This window comes from Protomyctophum parallelum (genome assembly GCF_964188405.1).
Source record: "Protomyctophum parallelum genome assembly, chromosome: 15".
Taxonomy (NCBI): domain Eukaryota; kingdom Metazoa; phylum Chordata; class Actinopteri; order Myctophiformes; family Myctophidae; genus Protomyctophum; species Protomyctophum parallelum.
In genome coordinates this window covers 12324298-12346523 of record NC_139710.1, presented here as the reverse complement: position 1 = coordinate 12346523, position 22226 = coordinate 12324298, and the positions used below count along the sequence as shown (strand labels likewise).

General features: G+C 43.3%; 1 protein-coding gene across 2 annotated transcripts in view; it reads right to left on the bottom strand.

Moving 5' to 3' along the window:
* The window catches only part of LOC310872491 (netrin receptor UNC5C-like), a 264096-nt gene that overhangs the window by 77596 nt on the left and 164274 nt on the right, over positions 1-22226 (bottom strand). For both annotated transcript variants that reach the window (XM_083784393.1, XM_083784394.1), the window contains exon 4: positions 14424-14527. In XM_083784393.1, coding sequence (XP_083640519.1) covers positions 14424-14527 — 104 coding nt within the window. The remainder of the gene's footprint in view (positions 1-14423; positions 14528-22226) is intronic.

Below are 22226 nucleotides of genomic sequence, written 5' to 3'. Positions count from 1 at the left end.
TTTGCTTGTTATTTGAAAAACAAGTGAATAGAGAAAATAAAACAGTTCTGTGCAATGAAAAGCTTCCCTCTTTGAAATCTAGATTGATAGTTCCGATAGCGCCATTGCAAGACCCTGCCGTTCCAGTCTCTTTCAGGGCTGAAATAGCAAAGAACACCCCCTGCTTCTGCATGCTTTGTGAGAGAGCCAAGGTAAATGTCTGCAGCCAATGTTGTTTTAATCTTTAAGTTTAAGAGTGTGCCTAAGAGAAAACACAGAGAGAGAGAGAGAGAGAGAGAGAGAGAGAGAGAGAGAGAGAGAGAGAGAGAGAGAGAGAGAGAGAGAGAGAGAGAGAGAGAGAGAGTTTGAATATCTTTGAATATCTCAGTCTAGACACATCCAGTGAGTGGAATGGGATATAACAGAGATGAGAGAGAGAGTCAGAGTCAGTCAGCATGATGTACTGTAGTTGCACAGTTGGCTACAGTTGGGGCAGGCTCTGACTAATGCCTGGAGTTATTGTTAAACATATTGACACCATGCTTCCCATGGGTCCAAAACTCTTGGTGAAAGATCAATGCATGTGTGTGTTTTAGTTGGGTGTTAATAGTAGCATTTGTGTGTGTGGTAAATGGAGCATTTATTAGCACAGGTATACGAATCACTTTACAACGCGCATTACATTCACACACACACACACACACACACACACACACACACACACACACACACACACACACACACACACACACACACACACACACACACACACACACACACACACACACACACACACACACACACACACACACACACACACACACACACACACACACACACACACACACGTTTGAATGTGAGGAATAGGGAGAGAGGTTTCTGCATGGTTTGCAAGGAAGTGTGTGACTATAGCTGTGTGTATGTAAACAGCCCATTAGATAATAATCCTAATCCTTCCAGCTATCAACAATTATAGCGCATTACATTCACAATCCAAACCAATAGAAATAAACATGGCCTACAGCACACTGCTCTCACTGCACCATTTCATTGCTGTCGGGCGCAAACCTGTATGTCCATATTTCAACGTAATAGTTGTTATTAATTTTTTTGTAAATAAATGCCGTACCTCGGCATACAAGAGTGTCATACAAGAGTAGCGAAAACAGCATTTGCAAGCTCACAGCGCATTGTGAGCTTGGAGATCAGCTATTTTCACCATGCTATTTTAATAATAATAAGCTTGTTTTGGACATACAAGACAACAACGATTAAGTAAATTGCTTTGTGGTAACAGAGCTTCACAACAGCATTTTATTAATCTCAACACCACCCTAATAATTCACCTAAGAGGTAGAGGAATGAAAAGAGATTGCTGGGTAATCTCTGGATTACGGTGATGATTTCTGACAAAGGCTGGGGATCAAGTTTAAAGTGTGATGGGAGATGAGCCATAGGAGCTTATACTATATGAGCTCAGAGAGGATTAAGGTGAGGAGAGGGTGCATTACGTCAATTGTATTTTTATTTGTTTTTTATATTTTCCTTATTTCATTGTCCACAGACAGTGGTGGACAAAGCACTCACCCCCAGTGTTGAGTATAGCTACTCCTGGTCAAACTTTGAACTTGAGTTAAAGTACTGATGTACTGGAGTACATATTATTTTACACAATGTTGGTATTCAAAAGTACAAACTACAAAGTATATTTCCTTTTTAATTTCAATGCATTGCTGTATGGAAATGTTTATAGCTTCCCATTAAATGTAAAGATTTTCCAATAGTAGTGAATAGATACTGGCAGTGAGGAGGATATTGGAACCTGTCAGCGGTGATCACCTTCATTGACTTCCATAAGGCTTTCGACACCATCCACCAGGGGAAACCATCCCCTGACACCATCCACCAGGGGAAACCATCCCCTGACACCATCCACCAGGGGAAACTCCTGAGCATTCTAAAGGCTTTCGACACCATCCACCAGGGGAAACCATCCCCTGACACCATCCACCAGGGGAAACCATCCCGTGACACCATCCACCAGGGGAAACCATCCCCTGGCACCATCCACCAGGGGAAACCATCCCCTGACACCATCCACCAGGGGAAACCATCCCCTGACACCATCCACCAGGGGAAACCATCCCCTGACACCATCCACCAGGGGAAACCATCCCCTGACACCATCCACCAGGGGAAACCATCCCCTGACACCATCCACCAGGGGAAACCATCCCGTGACACCATCCACCAGGGGAAACCATCCCCTGACACCATCCACCAGGGGAAACCATCCCCTGACACCATCCACCAGGGGAAACCATCCCGTGACACCATCCACCAGGGGAAACCATCCCCTGACACCATCCACCAGGGGAAACCATCCCCTGACACCATCCACCAGGGGAAACCATCCCCTGACACCATCCACCAGGGGAAACCATCCCCTGACACCATCCACCAGGGGAAACTCCTGAGCATTCTCTGTGCCTATGGCGTTCCTGAAAGATGGTCCAGATGATGGAGGCAAGCTACAGCCAGACTTGAGCCAAGGTCCAAACCTGCGACTCTGGCCCCCTTCCTGATCATTGTAGCGATGGATCATGCACTGAGACTTGCGGGTTCACTCTGGTCTCGAGGAAGTCAAGGCGAGTACACCCCATCATGGTCACTGACCTCGACTACACAGTACACAGACGACATCGCCCTGACTTGAGACAAGAAAAAATGATTATATGGGAGCCAACCCAGGGCAAAGCCAGGAAGGGAAAGAACTGTACCACCTACGTAGACGTACTGCGGTGCGACAGCTTATCTAACATCACTACAGAGCTCAAGAACCTGATGTTAGATAGGAAATTGTGTATAGGGCAGCGATCCAGGAATCCCAAGTTGGTGTTGGCCAGACCTCACTCTCTTAGTAACTAACTAATAAGTACTAACTAATTAGTAACTAAATAACTAGTGAAAATAGCTACAAGCTGACAAGGCGTCGTTGTAGTGTAGTGAAAGTCACAAGTATCCAAATATACAAACACTCAATCAAGTACACCAATACTTAAATAAATGTACTTTGGTTACTCTCCACCACTGTCATGCACACATGCATGCACACTTGTAAGCGCACACCTCATATTCACCTATGACATGCCCAAAATAAGGGTGCCAGGTTTAAAGTGGTTAAGTCTGTCTGTAGGTTGTTAACACATATTTAACCAATGAAAAGGGGAGCCCAAAAAAACACAAAAAATTTGAAAAGTTGAAATTCATGGTGTAGGTGTAAGTCCTTTAACACAAAAAATGCTGGAAACGTATCCATACGCTTTATTAATATCGAACGCCGTACGCGCGAAGCGTATGTATACGTTTTATACGTTTTTTTATTGCTTACTGTACATCAACGTCCTATGCTCCAGGACACCGAGGAAAATAACAGCGATCGTCTCCAGGAAGCTCCAATATGTGATCCGGGAGTAAAAAGCCCCTCCCTCCTGAAAAGAGGTCTGTCTGTGGCGAAGACGCTCCCTCCTCCAATGCCTCCATTACACGTATGGGTCTGCACGGCAACGGCATAGACCAACGCAGATGTCAGGGCATCTAAAATGGAGTTACCCATACTCTAGTATTAGTCTAGTGTCTGTGAATACACTCGATTCCCCCTCCCCTCCTGTTTCTACATGGTTTCTCCCGAGGAATCTTTGTGGGGGGAGTCTGAGTCTCTTCTGCCCGGATCGCATTGCAGTTTGAGTTCCCTGGCCCCAGGCCACACTGCGCCTTGTAATCGCCTTGCACCGCGCTCTCATTCTCGGAAAAAGATATAACGCAGTCGTGTCGATTTGCCCTCTGCCAGTATATAAACCAAGAATAATCTTCAACGATCGCCATTTCATAACGTTTTCAACACGCACACGGCACACGCCATGATCAACTAACTGCCTGGCTACGTCTTCAGTCTTCACCAGCCATCGCTATCCGTTGTGTGGATCGCCATCGCGTCTTCACTTTGTTTGTTTGGGCAAGAAGCACGATCAGCGATGGAAAAGAGCTTTATATCCACGGCAGATAAGTAATGACGTATTATCGAAGGACCGCCATGATCAACTTACTGCCTACGTCTTCGTCAGCCAATGCAGCCATCATCGCTATCCGTTGTGTGATTGTAGGCTATATCCACGGTATCGAGAGAGACGCCCGGCTGTGATATAGGTCTTATCACTGCAATTATAATGAATAAAAAGGCTACAATCACACAACGGATAGCGATGGCTGCATTGGCTGGTGACAACGTAGCCTCGGTCCCAGGCAGTTAGTTGATCATGGCGGTCCCTCGATAATACGTCATTACTTATCTGCCGTGGATAAAACTCTTTTCCATCGCTGATCTCTGCTTCTTTGCCCAAACAAAGTGAAGATAGCGTTGTCCAACAAAGCAGCCAGTTATTTGATCATCTCTCTCTCCTGTGCTTCTTTCCTCAAACATGTCCAGACATGTCAACCTCAACCACTAAACTCACCGATCCAGTAACGCATCTCACCGTTATACTATCGTTCTGAAGGCAGATATAAAAATAAACATAAATAAATTATTGTCATATACATACTACACACTGAATGAAAGCCCTAATTGTCTACTTTTAGGAGGAAAACAAATACATAATATTGATCCCATGTACAGTTTGTCAGTAGGATATTGAATGCAGTTGTTCAGGTCCAACTATTATTCACAAAATAAGGCCTATAGCGACATGTACATATTATATACCGTATGAAACAGAAGACCCTCTGCTTTCATAAGAAAAAAACTAATACTGTAATAATAATAAAAATCACACCCCTGTGAAGTGAGCATTTCCTCATGAAGTTATCATAGCGAGTTATAAAGGTTTAAAGTCACAGAGATTGACAGGCAGATATAAACATAAATAAATTATTATCATATACATACTACACACTGAATGAAAGCCCTGAATGTCTACTTTTAGGAGGAAAACAAATATACAAATATATACAAATATAGTTTGTCAGTAATTGGCTATTGAATGCAGCTTGCGCCCACCAGAGAGGATTTCAGAAAATGCATGGACCAGAAGAACTATTATTCACAAAATAAGGCCTATAGCGAAATGTACATACTATATACCGTATGAAACAGAAGACTCTCTGCTTTCATAAGAAAAATACTTCTACTGTAATAATAATGAAAATCACACCCCTGTGAAGTGAGCAGTGCAATGTTGCGCAACATTGCAACATTGCACATTAAATTGAAGTGGACATGTTTGGCCTACTTTTTATTTATGCGATGTGATTCTAGCTATAAGAGGCCCCTCGCTGTGGGCCCCTAAAAAGTTCAAAAGTCCAATGTTAATCGCTTAGCACCAGCAAGCCTGAGCAAATAGAAAACTCTAGCATACAATGTGTTAAGAGCTTGTGACTAAATAGTAACTACTAACTACATTCTATCCATTAGAACTGAGGGAGAATGGTGATACATCTTATATTGTTATCATAATTCACATTTGCCTTATGCTATGTTCTGACATTCTGCACATTATAAGTCAATGACATTCTGAATATTACAGTATAAGAGTACAAGATGCCATCGCTCAGCCGTTTTATCTATTGTTTTCGTCCCCATGACACAAGCAGCTTGTCTCTTATCTCGAGTATAACGATCCCTTGATTTGAAGCAGTACTACTGTACCACCGACCTGTGCGTTAATGTACTTCTACCCATGATATAATGTCTCAAGCACAAGCGCCAGCACCTTACAATAAGTACCTCCAACTCCATTTGCCTCATCAATTGCTCAGTGCTCACTAATCAAAATTCCATGAGAGATTATAGTAGGATTATTATTATCGTCATAAAGATTGTTCGTGCGTTTTCTCTGTCTGTCTGTCTGTCTGTCTGTCTGTCTGTCTGTCTGTCTGTCTGTCTGTCTGTCTGTCTGTCTGTCTGTCTCTGTGTCTGTCTCTGTGTCTGTCTGTCTCTCTCTCTCTCTCTCTCTCTCTCAAGCCTATTTGTGTGTGCGTACACACAGGTCTGAGGTGTAGTTCCTGAGACTATGCTGGCATGGTCTGCTGCCTTTCAGATTTCTGTACAACTCATCTTACATGCAAACTTTTCAGTTTCATGATAATTTGACTGCCAACTTCCTGTGTAACCGTAATATCAACTAGAAAGGTGCACGCCGCAGAACGCAAATCTGCGCCATTAATAATGTCATGCAGTGACATTTCTATGCATAGCCATGAGAGTAGTGTATCGTGTGTGTGTGTGTGTGTGTGTGTGTGTGTGTGTGTGTGTGTGTGTGTGTGTGTGTGTGTGTGTGTGTGTGCGTGAGGAGGGAGGTATGGAAGGCTTGTCACCACACACTTATCTGATGTGTTTATTTCACTGCAGCTGGGGCGATCACTCACACACAAACGCAGACAACACACTCACACTCACACACAGACACAGACAACACACTCACACACACACACACACACACACACACACCATCAGGGGCACATGCATGCAGAGAAACACTAGCACGCACACATACATACAAAAGCCCACCTGCTAGGTGAAGTCTATTGACTTTCCCTGGCCTTTAGGTCATTCCTGCTCTTTCGGTTTAGAAAGAAAATCAGTCTTGTTGTCAGACGAGTGCTCTCCTGTTCCTCTGGCTCGGTGTCCTAATTAACCTCGCTACATTCAGGGGCAGAAATGGAGGTGGCTTGTCGCACAGATCAGAGAGTTGCCGAAGCAGTCAGATAGTTTTCAGTGTGGTCCCCCCTGTGGTCCTTTGATACACCATGCCTTTTCAACCAATTACACAGTACAGTATATTAGACCCTGTGTGATTTCCTTTACAGTATACGAGTATAACAGAACAAAGAGACTTCTAAAAGCAAAATAGAAACTCAAAGAACTTTCATCAAACAAAGTAAATGAAGTCAATGAGAAACTATTGGACTATTTTAACACAAATCTAGCTACTGCATGGGGTTGGGGTTTCTTTTATATTGTGTTTTTTATTTTGTCCAGCAGGTCTGCTTCTGTATGGCTTTACAGTAACTTCTGTCCAGCAGGTCTGCTTCTGTATGGCTTTACAGTAACTTCTGTCCAGCAGGTCTGCTTCTGTATGGCTTTACAGTAGCTTCTGTCCAGCAGGTCTGCTTCTGTATGGCTTTACAGTAACTTCTGTCCAGCAGGTCTGCTTCTGTATGGCTTTACAGTAACTTCTGTCCAGCAGGTCTGCTTCTGTATGGCTTTACAGTAGCTTCTGTCCAGCAGGTCTGCTTCTGTATGGCTTTACAGTAACTTCTGTCCAGCAGGTCTGCTTCTGTATGGCTTTACAGTAACTTCTGTCCAGCAGGTCTGCTTCTGTATGGCTTTACAGTAACTTCTGTCCAGCAGGTCTGCTTCTGTATGGCTTTACAGTAGCTTCTGTCCAGCAGGTCTGCTTCTGTATGGCTTTACAGTAACTTCTGTCCAGCAGGTCTGCTTCTGTATGGCTTTACAGTAACTTCTGTATGGCTTTACAGTAACTTCTACAGTAGCTTCTGTATGGCTTTACAGTAACTTCTTAAACTGCTGAACTCTCCCTGTTGAATCCACTGGATTTCCATCAGCTTTCTGTCAGAGCCTGCAGATATTCCGATGTTTCTCAAGGGTTGTGTGTGTGTGTGTGTGTGTGTGTGTGTGTGTGTGTGTGTGTGTGGCTAAATACTGTTCTGTCTCAGCTACTATGGGCAGTCTGTCTGTCTGGAGAAGGCGTTGTTTCATTTATCCCTAGGTGGCTTAAAAAAAAAAAAAAAAAAAAAATCCTGTCTAGTAGTGTCAAGTAATAGTATGTAAACAATGTGCTATATATATTTTTTTCTCTTCTTTTCCCTCTGTGTGTTAAGCATGTGCAGCATATCTGGTTGGACCATATAATGTATAACCTAATTCTGATCAGTGTTTGGGTCTATTGTATTACGCCTCTTGTGCAGATCCAAATAAAATAATTCAAATGTGCGTGCGCGTGCGTGTGGAGTCATGGCTTTAGAGCGGTATGTTGAGAGCCTTGTGATGCCAGCTGGGGCATTACAGTGAAGGCTAGTGAATCAGACGTTAGCGTACCAACCTCATCACAATGACAACTTTACAACAGGCGACAGACAGACAGCCCACATGATGACCACAGCCACTAATAATAGAACATTAGCGTGGTCACACGCTTAACACAGACGTCTGTCAATCACAAACTAAAAAGGTGGGTGCGTGCATGCGTGCGAGTGCATGTGAATTTTAGATTGAGAGAGAGAGATGGGATTGAGGGTAACGGAAGCGAAGAAGCAGCATAATGGAAAGGAAGCCAGAGGTCACCTGCAGGTTTTCAACCTAAAGCCCTCTAATCAGCTTCAGTGAACAGACATAGCAGAAAGACCAGGCTGAGATCCCATTATGACAGCTAGGGGAAATGAATGGAATAGGTATAGCGGATAAAACACACTGGGAAGAGAGAAAGTGTGTGTGTGTGTGTGTGCGTGTGTGTGTGCGTGTGTGTGTGCGTGCGTGCGTGCATGCGTGCAAGATGGCTGAATGTGTGTTGTTTTTAACTGTGTCCGTCCGGACATGCCTCTATGTATGTTACATATATACATAGAGGAATTTCCTTGAATCCACCCGACACTGAAACATATCTTTATTACGTCACCATTGAGAGCCAGTTATACCCTGGCATTGGCACATCTTCATCACGTTACATCTTCATCACGTTACATACATATTATATGTATTATGTAATTTGTAAGTTGATTAGCAGTATATTGTGGTCACTTGGGTCGTTTGATGCGTATGCCGTGGCTGCGTGCGACGTGATGAAGATATGTACCAATGCCAGGGTATAACAGGCTCTCAATGGTGACGTAATAAAGATATGTTTCAGTGTCGGGTGGATTAAAGGAAATGCCTCTAGTTGATTAGCAGTATACTGTGGTTACTTGGATCGTTTGATGCGTATGTCCCGTAGCAGCATATGACGTGATGAAGATGTGTACCAATGCCAGGGTATAGTTGGCTCTCGATGGTGACGTAATAATGATATGTCTCAGTGTCAGGTGGATTAAAGGTAATGCCCTATGTATACTGTATATGTATGTAATCTGAAACCAATGCCATATCAAGCGCAAATTAATCATTACGTCATACGCTGCCACGGGACATACGCATCGGAGCACCGGACAAAAAAACATTACTTGCACGGTCTGCTTGCGCAAGTAAAGACATAGACAAACTGTAAGGTAAACTGCCAGCCAATTAATCCTGCAATAAGGTGGAGATTGACTGAGAGGACAGAAAAAAACAGCCTGAGAAGTGAGAATGGGGTAACATAATGAATCTCTTACTTTCCTACCCACATTTCTCTCTCTCTCTCCCTCTCTGTCTGTCATGCGTCTGTTTGAGCCTTGGGTGTTCTCTCTGTCTGACACCACGGTGCACCGCACTGGGGTCGGATAGAAGCTAATTTGATTTCCTATTTTAACCATGTTCTCTCATGCATATTTCCCTTTCTCGTGTGCATTACACTATAGGGGAATCACACATGAGAACAGTACAGTATATATAACCTAGAATAATACACAGTGTAATATTCCACATCGTGCCGTGGAACTTACTGCATCTATCTAAGGAGCGGTCTCACTCAGCAGTTGACATTAAACACAACATAAGAGAGACAAGAAGTTATTACAGACTTTTATGCTAATACAGATTACTTTATGCATAGGGGCTCAGATAGAGCCTCCCGCTCCATCAGTAGGTGGGGATTCTTTGGCTGAAATCGACTATCAAACCCTCAGTAACCAGAAAACCAGATTTAGAAAGTCCTTATCTGGCAGTGCAGCCTTCGCAAAGTGCTATAGTGCAGTTTCCCTGGCGTGCAAAGAAATTCAATTATGTCTCTTTATCCATTCATGGGGGGGGGGGGGGGGGGGGGGTTAAAAATGAAAATAAAGCAAAGAAGATGAATAATGATCTGAATTGTAGATGATGTACTTTGCTGTAGACTGTAGTTGTTTAAAGCCCTCTGGGAGTAGCAGTAACGATCTGTGCACTTTCAAAAACAATGTTTACATCAGTTACACATTGTGAATGAATGGATAAAATCATGTGCAGGCAATTTACCTGCAGCGTGCTGCTATAATGGGAAATAATGTTGTGTGACAGTCTGTGACAGACATGTTTACCGCTGCCACTGAACACTAATGCAGAATGGAAGAGTTGACCTTTCATTGAACAAGTGACCGTGTGGTGATGGGACGGTCACAGCCAGGTTCAAAACTAGAAAGCTATTTGGCACGGCAATGCAATACAGTAGGATTCCTCAGTGCACATTTGTTTATTTTGGCCTATTTTCCCCATTGTCTCCCAATTTAGTTGTTGTACCACAAAACATTTTCAGAGGTCCGTGGACAAATATATATCATTTTGGGGGTCCTTGGCACAAAGAATTGATTTAGAAGGCATATCGTGATCGACCTCGGGTCAACATGGGTTAAAATAAAGAAATGTCCTCTCCTGTAAACACTGCCAATTGTGTTTGTTCAAATGCACTGCGTAAGATTGAAATCCCTAGTCTCCATGGACATGGATGGTAGAATTTGCATTTGTCTTTCTTTGCTGTCCCAGACAGTGAACATAATATGGGCTACCATAACATGAACTGCGAAGACGGAACAACTTTGGTTTTATACCAAACAGCCAGTTTCTCAGGAGAGTCTCTGAGAGTCACTTTGAACCCCAAGCTAAAGATATGTTCCGTATAACATATTTTAACAGAGCAGTGAGAACAGAAATGTTCTCAATCAAGCTTTCACCACACATTTTAGATAAAGCACCTTCTGAACACAAGAGCCTGTGAACAGCAATCCAGAATCTATTTCACCACACAGTACAGTATAGCAGCATGGCCTATGACATTAGCCAAATCCTCACTTTGCTCAGTGACCCCTGCACCCTCTGTGCAGTGTTTCTGTGTCCTCCGCCTTCAACACCCAGACAGCCTGGTGAGGAGTAACCAACCCCCTCCCTCCTAAACCCACGGCTTCGTTCCCAAAACTCACTCCTAGTACAGACGTGACTCTTGTAATCATTGCAACGACATCAACAGAGACAACATATTAAGGATGTTTTTTAGTTAAAGAAGAACATATACTCATAGCAGAGGCTTTGCTAATTGCAGTAAAACACATGTGGATTATAGCCTTGAATGTGAGTGTCTGTTTCTATATCAGGCACACACACAAAACATAAACTGTGGGAGAGTTTAACACGGAAAGGCTATTAGAACCCACTTCCACTATTACCACAGGGCTGTACTTACTGTAAGCCACACTAATCCAAACACTTTGAAAGCCATGACCATAGAGGTAATTCCAAAAAAATACAAGTGGAACATTTTCTCATGCATTAGAACATCTGTACTGTGCCTCATCATGAACTGTTATACTATACAGTTTTGAACTGCATCACTCGTTCTGAATGGGTTTTTCTCTGTCTCTGTCGCACTGAGCCTTCCACTTGTCGTAGTAAATACAGTATAAACCTTAACCTAAACACATGATTTTTTAATGGGTGCTAGAGAGGGTGATTTAGTGCACTATTAGTTTATACACGCCCTTGAAGACAGGAACAGTTTGTGATTCAATATTTACATATATATTTTTTTCTGTTGCTGTATAAGTGCGAGGTTGCCATAGCAGGCTATTTGTTTGCACTCGTTTGTTATTTCTGTCATGTCTACAATGTGGTCTCTAAGTGGACTGCATTAACATGCAATGTGACCTGTGACATAACCACTTAAAGATTGCATCTGTCTTCAGTTTCACTTTATACCCTGATGAGGACTATCTTAGTCGGAACACGCCAGTGAATACATGATTTAATATAGGATCATTATTTTATAATAATCAGAGTGCCTCAGATCATTTTTCCGTCTGCCATCCAGCCTTCCATTATAAGTAAGGTGGACAGTCATGTTTTTTTAATTCTCACTTTGGTATTTCAAATTGGTTCTCAGGGCACTTAAAATCTAGGTTTGAACTGTGGATGTCAAGTGGTAGTCTACTTCCAGAAAACAAATCGACAGTAATGGAATTCTACAGTACACAACAAAAGTCAGCCTTGAACACACACGTTCCATCCTTTTATGCTAACTGTGAAATTATTCAAATCACATTGCTGTGTTTTTCGTTTGATGTTTATGAAGGGCATAGGTAACAGAGAACATTATATTGCACCGACTGCATTAATCAAAAACATTTTCAACAAATCAGTGATGAAAGATGATTGTTCTCCAAATCTTGTTACTTTTCTGTCTTGAGATGAATGTTTTCTTTTGGGATAAAAGTGGCATTGCTGCTACAACTGCTACAACATACATTATCTAACTATAAATGCACCAAGTCTCCGCGTGTACGTCTGTAATCCATGTAACTCGAGAACCGTTCACCCCACCTAGTTTAAATTTGACATACGCGTTCGACACCCCCACAGGGAGTGCAGTGCCCGGTGTCGAGTTGGTCGGACCCACGGTTGTCCAGAACCGCCACAAAAGGCCTCTGCCGGTGCCCGGGCCACAGCTAACATCACAAGGCCTCTGCCCGGGCCAGACTCCATATTTGGACATGCCTAAATGCGGGTTTGTCCCACCGACTTCTGTCATCATTCTGACATCTGAATAGACTCCATATTTGGGGATGCCTGACAAAGAACTCCATATATGGGCATAAAAGGGACAAGGACATAATAACTGGGTGGGGAATGCATTTCCAACTTGCATCGTTCTAAGTAGGCCAGTGCCCAACGGGCACCGCTCTAGTTATTATTAAGTCTACCATCACTACAACTACTACCACTTAAACCCTATTATTTTTGTTGACTGGTGTCACCCAGGTGTCACCCAGGGGTGATACCTGGCCCCCGCATCTTTTCCCTCTCTTTGCCAAAAATAGCAGCTTAGGGTTAAGTGGTAAATAGAGTTTAATTGTCAAAAACTCTGTAACTCTTCACAACACCAATATTCACAATAATGTCTGGTATGCTTTTCAACTTAATCTCTCATTCTTGAATACATTGGTATGGCTACATTAATGGAACAAGTTATACAATTTTTATTATTATTTCTTCAATTATGATGTACGGACCAAAGGCGGGAAAGAATTTAATGATATGCTGGAATCGACCTGAGCTTTTGTTGCTTATCATGTTATGTGCAGCTGTATCTGCTGCAACCCTGTCACATTATACACTTTATCTTGAATAGACCCTTTTAATGTCGTACACAGACTGCTGTATCTCTGTCTTTCAATGTTTAGAGTTTAAAGACAACAACGTAGCTCGTCATTCCAGAATTGAATTCTACAGTACGTGTGTTCTAACCCTTCACATCTGTTGCTGTAGTGTTAGCAATGGCTTATCTACACAATATTGCCTGCTGCCTCTGTGGTGACTCAGACTGGGACAGTCAGGTGCATGGCTGCTCTGTGTGCTGCTTTGTTCTCTTGTGTATCCCCATGTAAAAACGGCATGGTGTTGGCTCACTGCACGCATGGTGTGACCATCAGCGGTGGTGCTGAACCATTCACCAATCCATGCATTTAGAGCGACGTGTGCTGTCCAAGTTTCCCAGCAAGCACGGTCAGAACCTGGACGTATTAGTGATGTCTCGATTGGGGCCAGATCAAGTCAAACCAAGACTAGTCAGATCTGGCTCAGAATCACCTGATTTCAAACAACATAAATTCTGCCCACTAAGACGGACGTCCCTGGATGAATCAGAGAGTGTCCGATCGAGGCCAGATCAACTAAAGTCATATCGGGTGGCACGGTGGCACAGTCGGTAGGGCTGTCGGCTCACAGCTAGAAGGTCCTGGGTTCGATAGTGCCCAGGGTTACATTAGATAATTGACACTGGGCGAAAAAAATGGGTTGCAAAAGGATAAAAATTATATAAAAAAAATAAAATAAAAAAAAAGTCATATAACTAGTCAGATCTGGCCCAGAATAAGCTATATTATTTCAACTGGTGAAGACGTCCTTGTCCATATGGGCTGTGATCTGGCCTAGTCCTGAACGTCACCGGGGGACATCGTCACAACGTCGGCATGACGTCATTTGGCTTGCTAGGTTGACTTGTTGCTTACGTGGCTCCATGTTTATGATAGGATATTAGAAGGGCCTCTCAAGGACGCTGTCTCCCCCATCTGTGTATTTGTGTGTCAGTGAGTGGTGTGGCAACTCGTGCACAAAGTACTGTTGTTCAAGCATCAGGCTGTTATCCAGCCCTGCGCTGGAAATACAAATTATAGTCTATCTAGGTAGGACAACTATAAATTGACTTCCTGAAACTTTATGAAAGACTCATCTCGCTTTCACATGAGCTCAGGGAGAAATGTTGAGAACGTACCTCTGCAGCCGGTATGCCCTCGGGAGGGCGACACTGTAACAGCACCTCCTGTTCCAGTGACACTTCTTTTCCTAGTGGTTCCTGTTCAAATGACTTCTTCAGGTCTACAGGAGAGAAACAAAGAAGGAGCAATATTTGTGAGTTCAAATGCCCGGCCATTTTGGAGAGAGCCTGTGATTCTGAATTAAGGAAGGCCATTTTGGGTGGAACCACCCTGTCATTGTGCGACTGAAGGTGCTTTGGCCTCTGCAGGGATAATTTCCCAAGGCGACAATGACATGGTAATTATGGAGCCGCTGGTTAAAGTCAGTCATGCATACATTGGCTTCTCTCTCCAGTCTGTCAGCTCCAAAAATGTAAACAAGGAAAAACACTTAGCTAGATATTCTTAACCATTGACTAATGCACACACATTACCACACAGCATAGAGAGATGCTGAGGGGAAAGGGAGAGAAAACCACAGATGCCACCAATGTGAACTTTACTTTTAGACTGCTACTGTACTTAAATGTGTGGCTTGATGAAAAAATGTAAAAAAAGTTTTTCTTTGTTGTTGCACGTTGAATAAACATTACTTGTAGAGCAACATGGCCATGAGATTAAATACAACATATACTTAAACTTTAGACTGATATACACCCCAGACCTAGACCTTTTATTCTGTCATGCTACTGGTAATACAAACAGTTACATTTATGCTTCATGTCCATTTGCACTAAAGCACATTGTAGTTATTTGTGCTTGGCATGCCCATCTCTCCGTACTCTCTGCTTGGGTGAAGCCTGTTATTTTGCCCTTCGGTTCCATTCCGCATGGACTTGCCAGAGAAGTGTTGGGTTGCTGCCCGCCAGCGAGACATGCGAGAACTCGGCCGGGCCAAAGACATTGAACGATTCACATTAATAGCCCAGCGTGCTGTGATAAATGACAGTATTACAAAAGCAGAAAGGGATCGTGTTGCTTATTTATCACAGAAGAATTCAGCGAGCGGACTGATTCAATAAAAGCTAAATCCATCCATGCCTGCCGTAGTTGGACTTGAAGGCAAGTTAGTTGGAAGCTGAGATGAGAAGACGGTGAAAGAGAGAGTGTTAGAGGAAGGGAGGGAGCACAAGGCAGGAAATGGAGGGCAATATTGCTGTGCAGCCTTGGCAAGTGCATTTGACAAGTGAATGCACATGCAAGGACGGGCAGTTCTATAGACTTGAACTGGAATAGGACTTGACTTGAGACCTGTTCTTGGAGATTTATAAACTTGACTTAGAGTTAAGGCCCATTTACACCAAGCACGATACCGCGATAACGATAATTATGTGAGTGTCCATATACATGAACGATAACAAAACTACCACTGATTCCGACTGTGAGTGAAACCAATTGCATCCCAAATGCATTGAATGGGATTAGTATATGAATTACAAGTGTATAGTGGGCAAATACTGTATGATGTACATTTGTTTGTTCTAGTGGTAGCACTAATTGTTGTGCACACACATACTTACGTACACATAAAGTCCTGTGCAGAATTTATATAATGTACCAAGAAACTTGAGAAAGTATGAGGGCTGGATCTAATCTGTTTATTTCAAAGGCGTCTGTCTGTCTGTATGCTTCTTCCCCCTTTCTCATCTTCATTGTTCTGGAATAACTTGTCATCTCACTTTAATGAATAAATATTTTCCACTCCCCTCTCTTTCCATCGTGGAATGCTTCTATAAGAAAAGTATTCTGTCTCATATTTCCTCTCAAACCTTTTCTGTCATTCTCCAGACTCCCAATGCACCAACCTCTTTGCCCACTCCCCTCCACCTCTCTTTCACAGCCCAATCGCTAGATAATAGCCTACCAGTGGGCTTCTGCATTCACATGTAATGCCCTGTTATAGCAACTGCGCTGAACAGATGTTAAAACCATTAGCACGCTGCAGAGAAAATACACCATAAAACGGTGTATCCAGAGAGAGAGAGTTAGCAGGTGACTATATTTATGAAGCCGATCAGCCGATCTTGATGGATTCCTAAGAGGAAGCACATGTACGGTAGGGAGTGATGAGGGGAGTGACAAGAAAAAAAAGAGAGACAGAGCGAGAGGAAAAACAGGGAGAGAGGAAGCCGTTTTCTTTCTTTTCAGGTGCTCATATTATACAAACTTAAAGAAAGAATTTCAATGAGATTTCATTCCAAAGACCAGCAAACCTTTTGCCCTTTCTATCCTTTCAAAAAGTGTAGGACGCCATGGGAGGAGGGTTAAGGTGAGACTGAGTGGGCAGCTGTAGAGTATTGAAAGGCATACTGTGGAACACCGATTACAGCCGACAAAGGACAAACTAGATGTTGGGAGAGAAAAAAAGATGGACACAGACAGTACACAGTGCAGATGCACATACATGTACAATATAATCCTCAGTTAACTCTGAGAGTGTACCGTACTTACACAAATACATATCAAACACACGCATGCACACACAAAATGCAGATTATTAGTCCATGACTGCCCAAGCACTCATTCAAACTTGTCTCACTATGAAATAGAACACTAGAGAAAATTCATACGGTTGCAATTAGTTTCACAACCAGCATACTGTAGGTTCAGACATTTGAATGATGTCACTGAGTGCACTAGACTAGATGATACACTGGCTCGACTGGAGTCCTCACAATGCACAGTAGTCTAATAAGCAACATGGAGAAGACGATATATCAGCTTGTGTCATCCCTCTGATCGTATTTACAGTACAAATACCATCAATATAGCCAATCTAGAATTTGTCAACGTTTTTAAAGGGAACTTTTTAAAGGTGAGTGAGGTGATCAATCATATAGTGTGAAAAATGAAGCCTGTCTTCTGTGTATTTCTCCATGAAATTATGCCGTCAAACGCGCTTTTTCAAGTCACTGGGCGTGCATTTCTTTCCCTGTCAATATCTTGTGATGTCAATTTTTGTGGAGAAATACACAGAAGTCATTTTGGCACACTGTATTATTGATCTCACAGAAGAACAATGGGATTTTTGACGCTCGGGGGGTGCCCGACTCAAACGGGGGCGATTCTCGGGCATAAATTATCTAGTTTGAGTGTATAAAAGATCCAATCGTAATCCCTCCGATCTGCTCGGGGCCGCTCACAGAATCAAGAATGTTTGATATTTGCTCTGCCCGCTCTGCCCCCGCAACCCCCCTCTCCTTGTCCCCTCTCCTCTCCTCGTCCCCTCCCCTCTCCTCCTCCCCTCCCCTCTCCTCTCCTCTCCTCCCCTCTCCACTCCCTCGGGGCAGAGAATCCTTGGGTGCACTGCGCCCGAGTTTTAAAACCGTGTAGTGTGTGCTGCATAAAATAATCGGATAAAATTATCTGGCACGATTATCCTGTAGTGTGTGGTGCTATCAGATTTCAGATTGAAAAAAATCGGCTAGTGTAAGGCCACCTTTAGGTTGAAAATAGATGTTTAATACTTTCAAAGCACACGCACATCAACAGTGGGTGCTGGCCTGCTGGGCCAATAGAACTAATATCAAAGGAGGTAGAGTCCCTACACTATGTTCCAGGCAAAGGATTTGACTTTATTCTTTACTTTAGAACGTTTTGATCTCACCAGATCAGGTCAGTATGATGAAGATCCCTTTAGTTTGACAAAATTAGTGTACATTGACAATGATAATCTTTACATGTGTCTGTTTTGTTTGCACACGTGTGTGTGTATACACACTGTACAGTACAGTATATGCGGCTGCAGGTGTGCAATTATACACACCTGTGAGTGTTAATTTAACCCTGAGAGCGTACAAATAGAGCAGAAAGCACCCAGCATTTTACAGAGTGTGTGAGAGAGCTGTAGCATGACTGAGTCAGTAGAGGTGTCTGAGGGATCATAAAACTAAGCAGCGTGACCAAGTAGGAATGATGGATCACCCCGATACCGCACACCGGAACACACCCATTCTCTACAACATGTTAACACTGAGCATGTCTCAATGCTACGCAATTCTTTGTGTTAATTTAACCCGGAGAGTTACTGTACATTAACACTGGTGATTTTACAGAGTGTACCCTAATCAAACACACCGTTGACTGGAGTTCACAACCCAGTGCACTGTGAAATCAGGAGTGTTCATTTTGTGATTTAGTGTAAAGATTAAACCAAAATGCTTCATTTGGTTCCATTTGTACAATCTTTGTGTTACAAATGAATACATGAATATGATTTTACTATGCATCATTGAGGCGCCATTATATTTCCATTACTGGTTATAAATATTTGTTGAATGTATCAAATGCTCAGTGTTTAAATGTTTTCTGTTGTCAGAGTCTTCAGTTGATTCTATCGGTGGATTTTTGGTTTCCATATCAAGTAGCCAAATGTCACAACAGCTTAGAGGCAGCAGCAGGCAGTGTATTGAAATCATTGAGGTCATGTTTTCTTCCCCCTTCTGGTGGAAATACGGCTGGCCTGGTAGACTGGTGTGGTTTCCAATTCCCTGACAGTCATTTAAACATACAGTACCTGACACATACAGTATGTTAGTCATTTAAACATACAGTACCTGACACATACAGTATGTTAGTCATTTAAACATACAGTACCTGACACATACAGTATGTAAGCCTAAAGTATATTAATAAAATACAGTATAGCACATCTGCAGTGGTGGTGGAAGGTGGGCTTCTTACTCTTACATTGAGAAATGTAGACCCTGGTGTTGGGTAGTACACTGACTGGTTGCCAAATAGTACCGCCTGAAGCTCATGCACACGATGTCTCCCACAGGTTACGTATGCGCAGCTTTAACTCATGCTAATTATTTAACGTTGTCGTTTCAACGCAAGAGATCCAAAAGTGTGAACATAACTGACTAAGATTCTTTATACTATACACAATATACATCCCTCCGCAGTTTGTAAAGGTGGTTGCACACTGGTGCGTATTTTCACTGCGTTTTGCAAATTCGAAAGTAGTCTATCACTAGCTATGACCAACACCCCACTAGACCCCACTACAGCTGCGGAAAAAGGATAAAATAATAAAAAGATTTAAAAAAACCCGGTCCGAAAAAACGTTATACGGACGAAATATTCGGCGGCACTGTGTGAAAACGTGATTGATATAAAGTGAGGCCGTTTTTTTTTATTTTCTTTTTACGTCCTCCAAAATTGGCTCCGATATTCGGCCGAAAAAACAGACCAGTGTGCACCTAACACCTTAACAGAACTTTTTCACCTTGGAGTATTTTGGAGGGAGGTGCACCGACAGCAGTCTCTTTACTCTGGTCTAGTTTACCAAGACATAGTGTAACTCTCTTCCATGAGAGGACAAAATGTGTGTGTGTGTGTGTGTGTGTGTGTGTGTGTGTGTGTGTGTGTGTGTGTGTGTGTGTGTGTGTGTGTGTGTGTGTGTGTGTGTGTGTGTGCGTGTGCGTGTGTGCGTGTGCATGCGTGCGCGCATGTTAACCTTGTGTCATTTTTTGCTTGCTTAGTTCCCAGGTGTACTCTTTATCACCTCATCTGTCAGTGTACACACACACAAATAGACCCCGAGACACGCCCTTCAGATGGATGCTTTTTTAATGCTGAACCTGTTGATTCAAAGTCACTCCGATCATATTTTGTCAGGGTTGTCACCTTACAATACCGAGCGATGACAGAGCAGGTGGAGGAGAGCAACGAACAGAAAATGTGAGGGAGGGAGGGAGGGAGGGAGGGAGGGAGGGAGAGGGAGAAGGAACAGGGAATGGAAAGAAAGCGACGCAGGCAAAAAGAAGATACATACGGAGGATGACAGACAGCAAGTATGGTGGAGGTGGGGTGGGTGTATACCTGATTTATAGTTGGTTGCATGCCGGTGGCGGTGTCGTGCACTGAAAATAGCCGCTCTACAAGCTCACACAGTGTCGCATCACAAACGTGTTGTGAGCTTGTAAATCGGCTATTGCGCTGTGTGCACGACACAGCGCAATACCAAGTATAAATTAGACACAAGGGTGAAAGCGAGGGAAGGAGCCAGCGTGAGGTTGGAGGTTTGCAGCACGCTGTCTGTAGAAGCTCTCCATTTTCCAGTACAAAAACCACCTGCTTGCACATACCCATCAGTCTTTCTATTTATAGTCGTCTGCCTCTAAATCATCCACTTGCCTTGACACCGCCTGTGAGTCTGACTTCTATCATCTCGACTTATCCGTCTCACGTCTTTGACATCCAGCTAGCAATCCATCACGCCTTCTGGCCATAAATATGCTTTTCATGGCTGTCCCCTTTATCAGGCTGCTGATCTCATTCAAAAAGACAAGGAGAGACTGACAATGCCTCTTGCCTTGCCAAAGTGTCATACATTTTAACATCGACTGTATAAAACAAATCTTGCACGTCAGTCAGGAAACCACTCTCACCCAAAGGCACCGTCCCACCCTAAAAAGACATTCCACCACCCCACCCCACCCCCCAACAACATTCAGATGGCATTGAATGTGACAATATCTGGCACTGTACCATTTGCGACACGTTTCAAATTCCAAACACCGTCCTGTTCTCCTATAAACAACCTGTATTCCTAATTTCCCAATAGACACTGCACTGAAAAGTATGTGTATTCTATTTATGATCAGATAAACAGCGGTAGGTGTTGTTGGCAGTGTTATTCGAGGACGTGGGAGGAGTGTGACTGAGGCTGCATGCTAACTTGTGAATACTGTCGGTCCTTGAGGGGGCTGGCAGCCTGAATGAGCATGATGGCTTATTATGGGAGTAATGACCCAGATTTAGGTGTAATTGCTCCACATGGCTACCCCCTGACATACACACCACCACAGACACGCAACCTAGGGCTGGGCCATATCACGTTTTTTGTGTTATTTTTCTTTTACTTTTGCCTCGATTGCGATGAATGAACAATTTATTTTTAAGAGAAAATAGCAGACGTGTGAACAACGTGTTCTGATGAAACACGTTGTGAGCTTGTAGATCGGACACACACACACATGCACGCACACAGACACGAGTGCATGAGTTTGGTCCGACGTACTAACAGTCCGAAAGGTATTAGTCCCTATACCCAAAACCCAACCTCAGTTAGTTAGTTAGTTTTAACCTGCCACAGGTTAGTTTTAACCTGCCACGCATGTCGGAAGCCACGGGTGAGTTTTAACCTGCCACACGTTTAACCCGCCCAAATGCTGTTAGTATATCTAACCAACGAATCCACCCCACAGACACACACAACCCTAACTCTTCTTTTTTTATGTTTTTTGCGGCTTTCGCCTTTATTTTATATTTTTATGGAGGGACAGACAGTAGGCTGACAGGAAATGGGGAGAGAGATGGGGGGGTGACATGCAGTAAAGGCCGTTGGGATCGGGAGTCGAACCCGCGGCACACTGCCAGACTGGATTACCAGCCAAGGTGCCTGGACCGCTGAGCCACGGCCCAGGCCTACCCTACCTCATTGACAGACAATCCAACCAATCATAGGAGCTATGTTCTGTCCTTAATTATTAAGGGAGTTGCTGAAATGAAGAGTTGGCACAGAGAGACTGAGAATTAAATTAAAGAAGATTAAAGTGCAAACTGCTTAAGGGATGTCGAGGCACAGCTTTCAGAATGTGTGTGTGTGTGTGTGTTTGTGCATTGTAGTGACAGAAGAAGACAGCAGTGGGTGAGAGACACAGAGATGACTAGTTTGTGAGACTGTGCGTGCGTGCGTGCGTGTGTGCGTGCGTGCATGTGTGTCCAAAGGAGACGTACAGAGGAGAAGGCACAGCTGCATCATAACAACTGAATGACCCCACTTCATTACCAAACTGCAGTCAATAAAACAC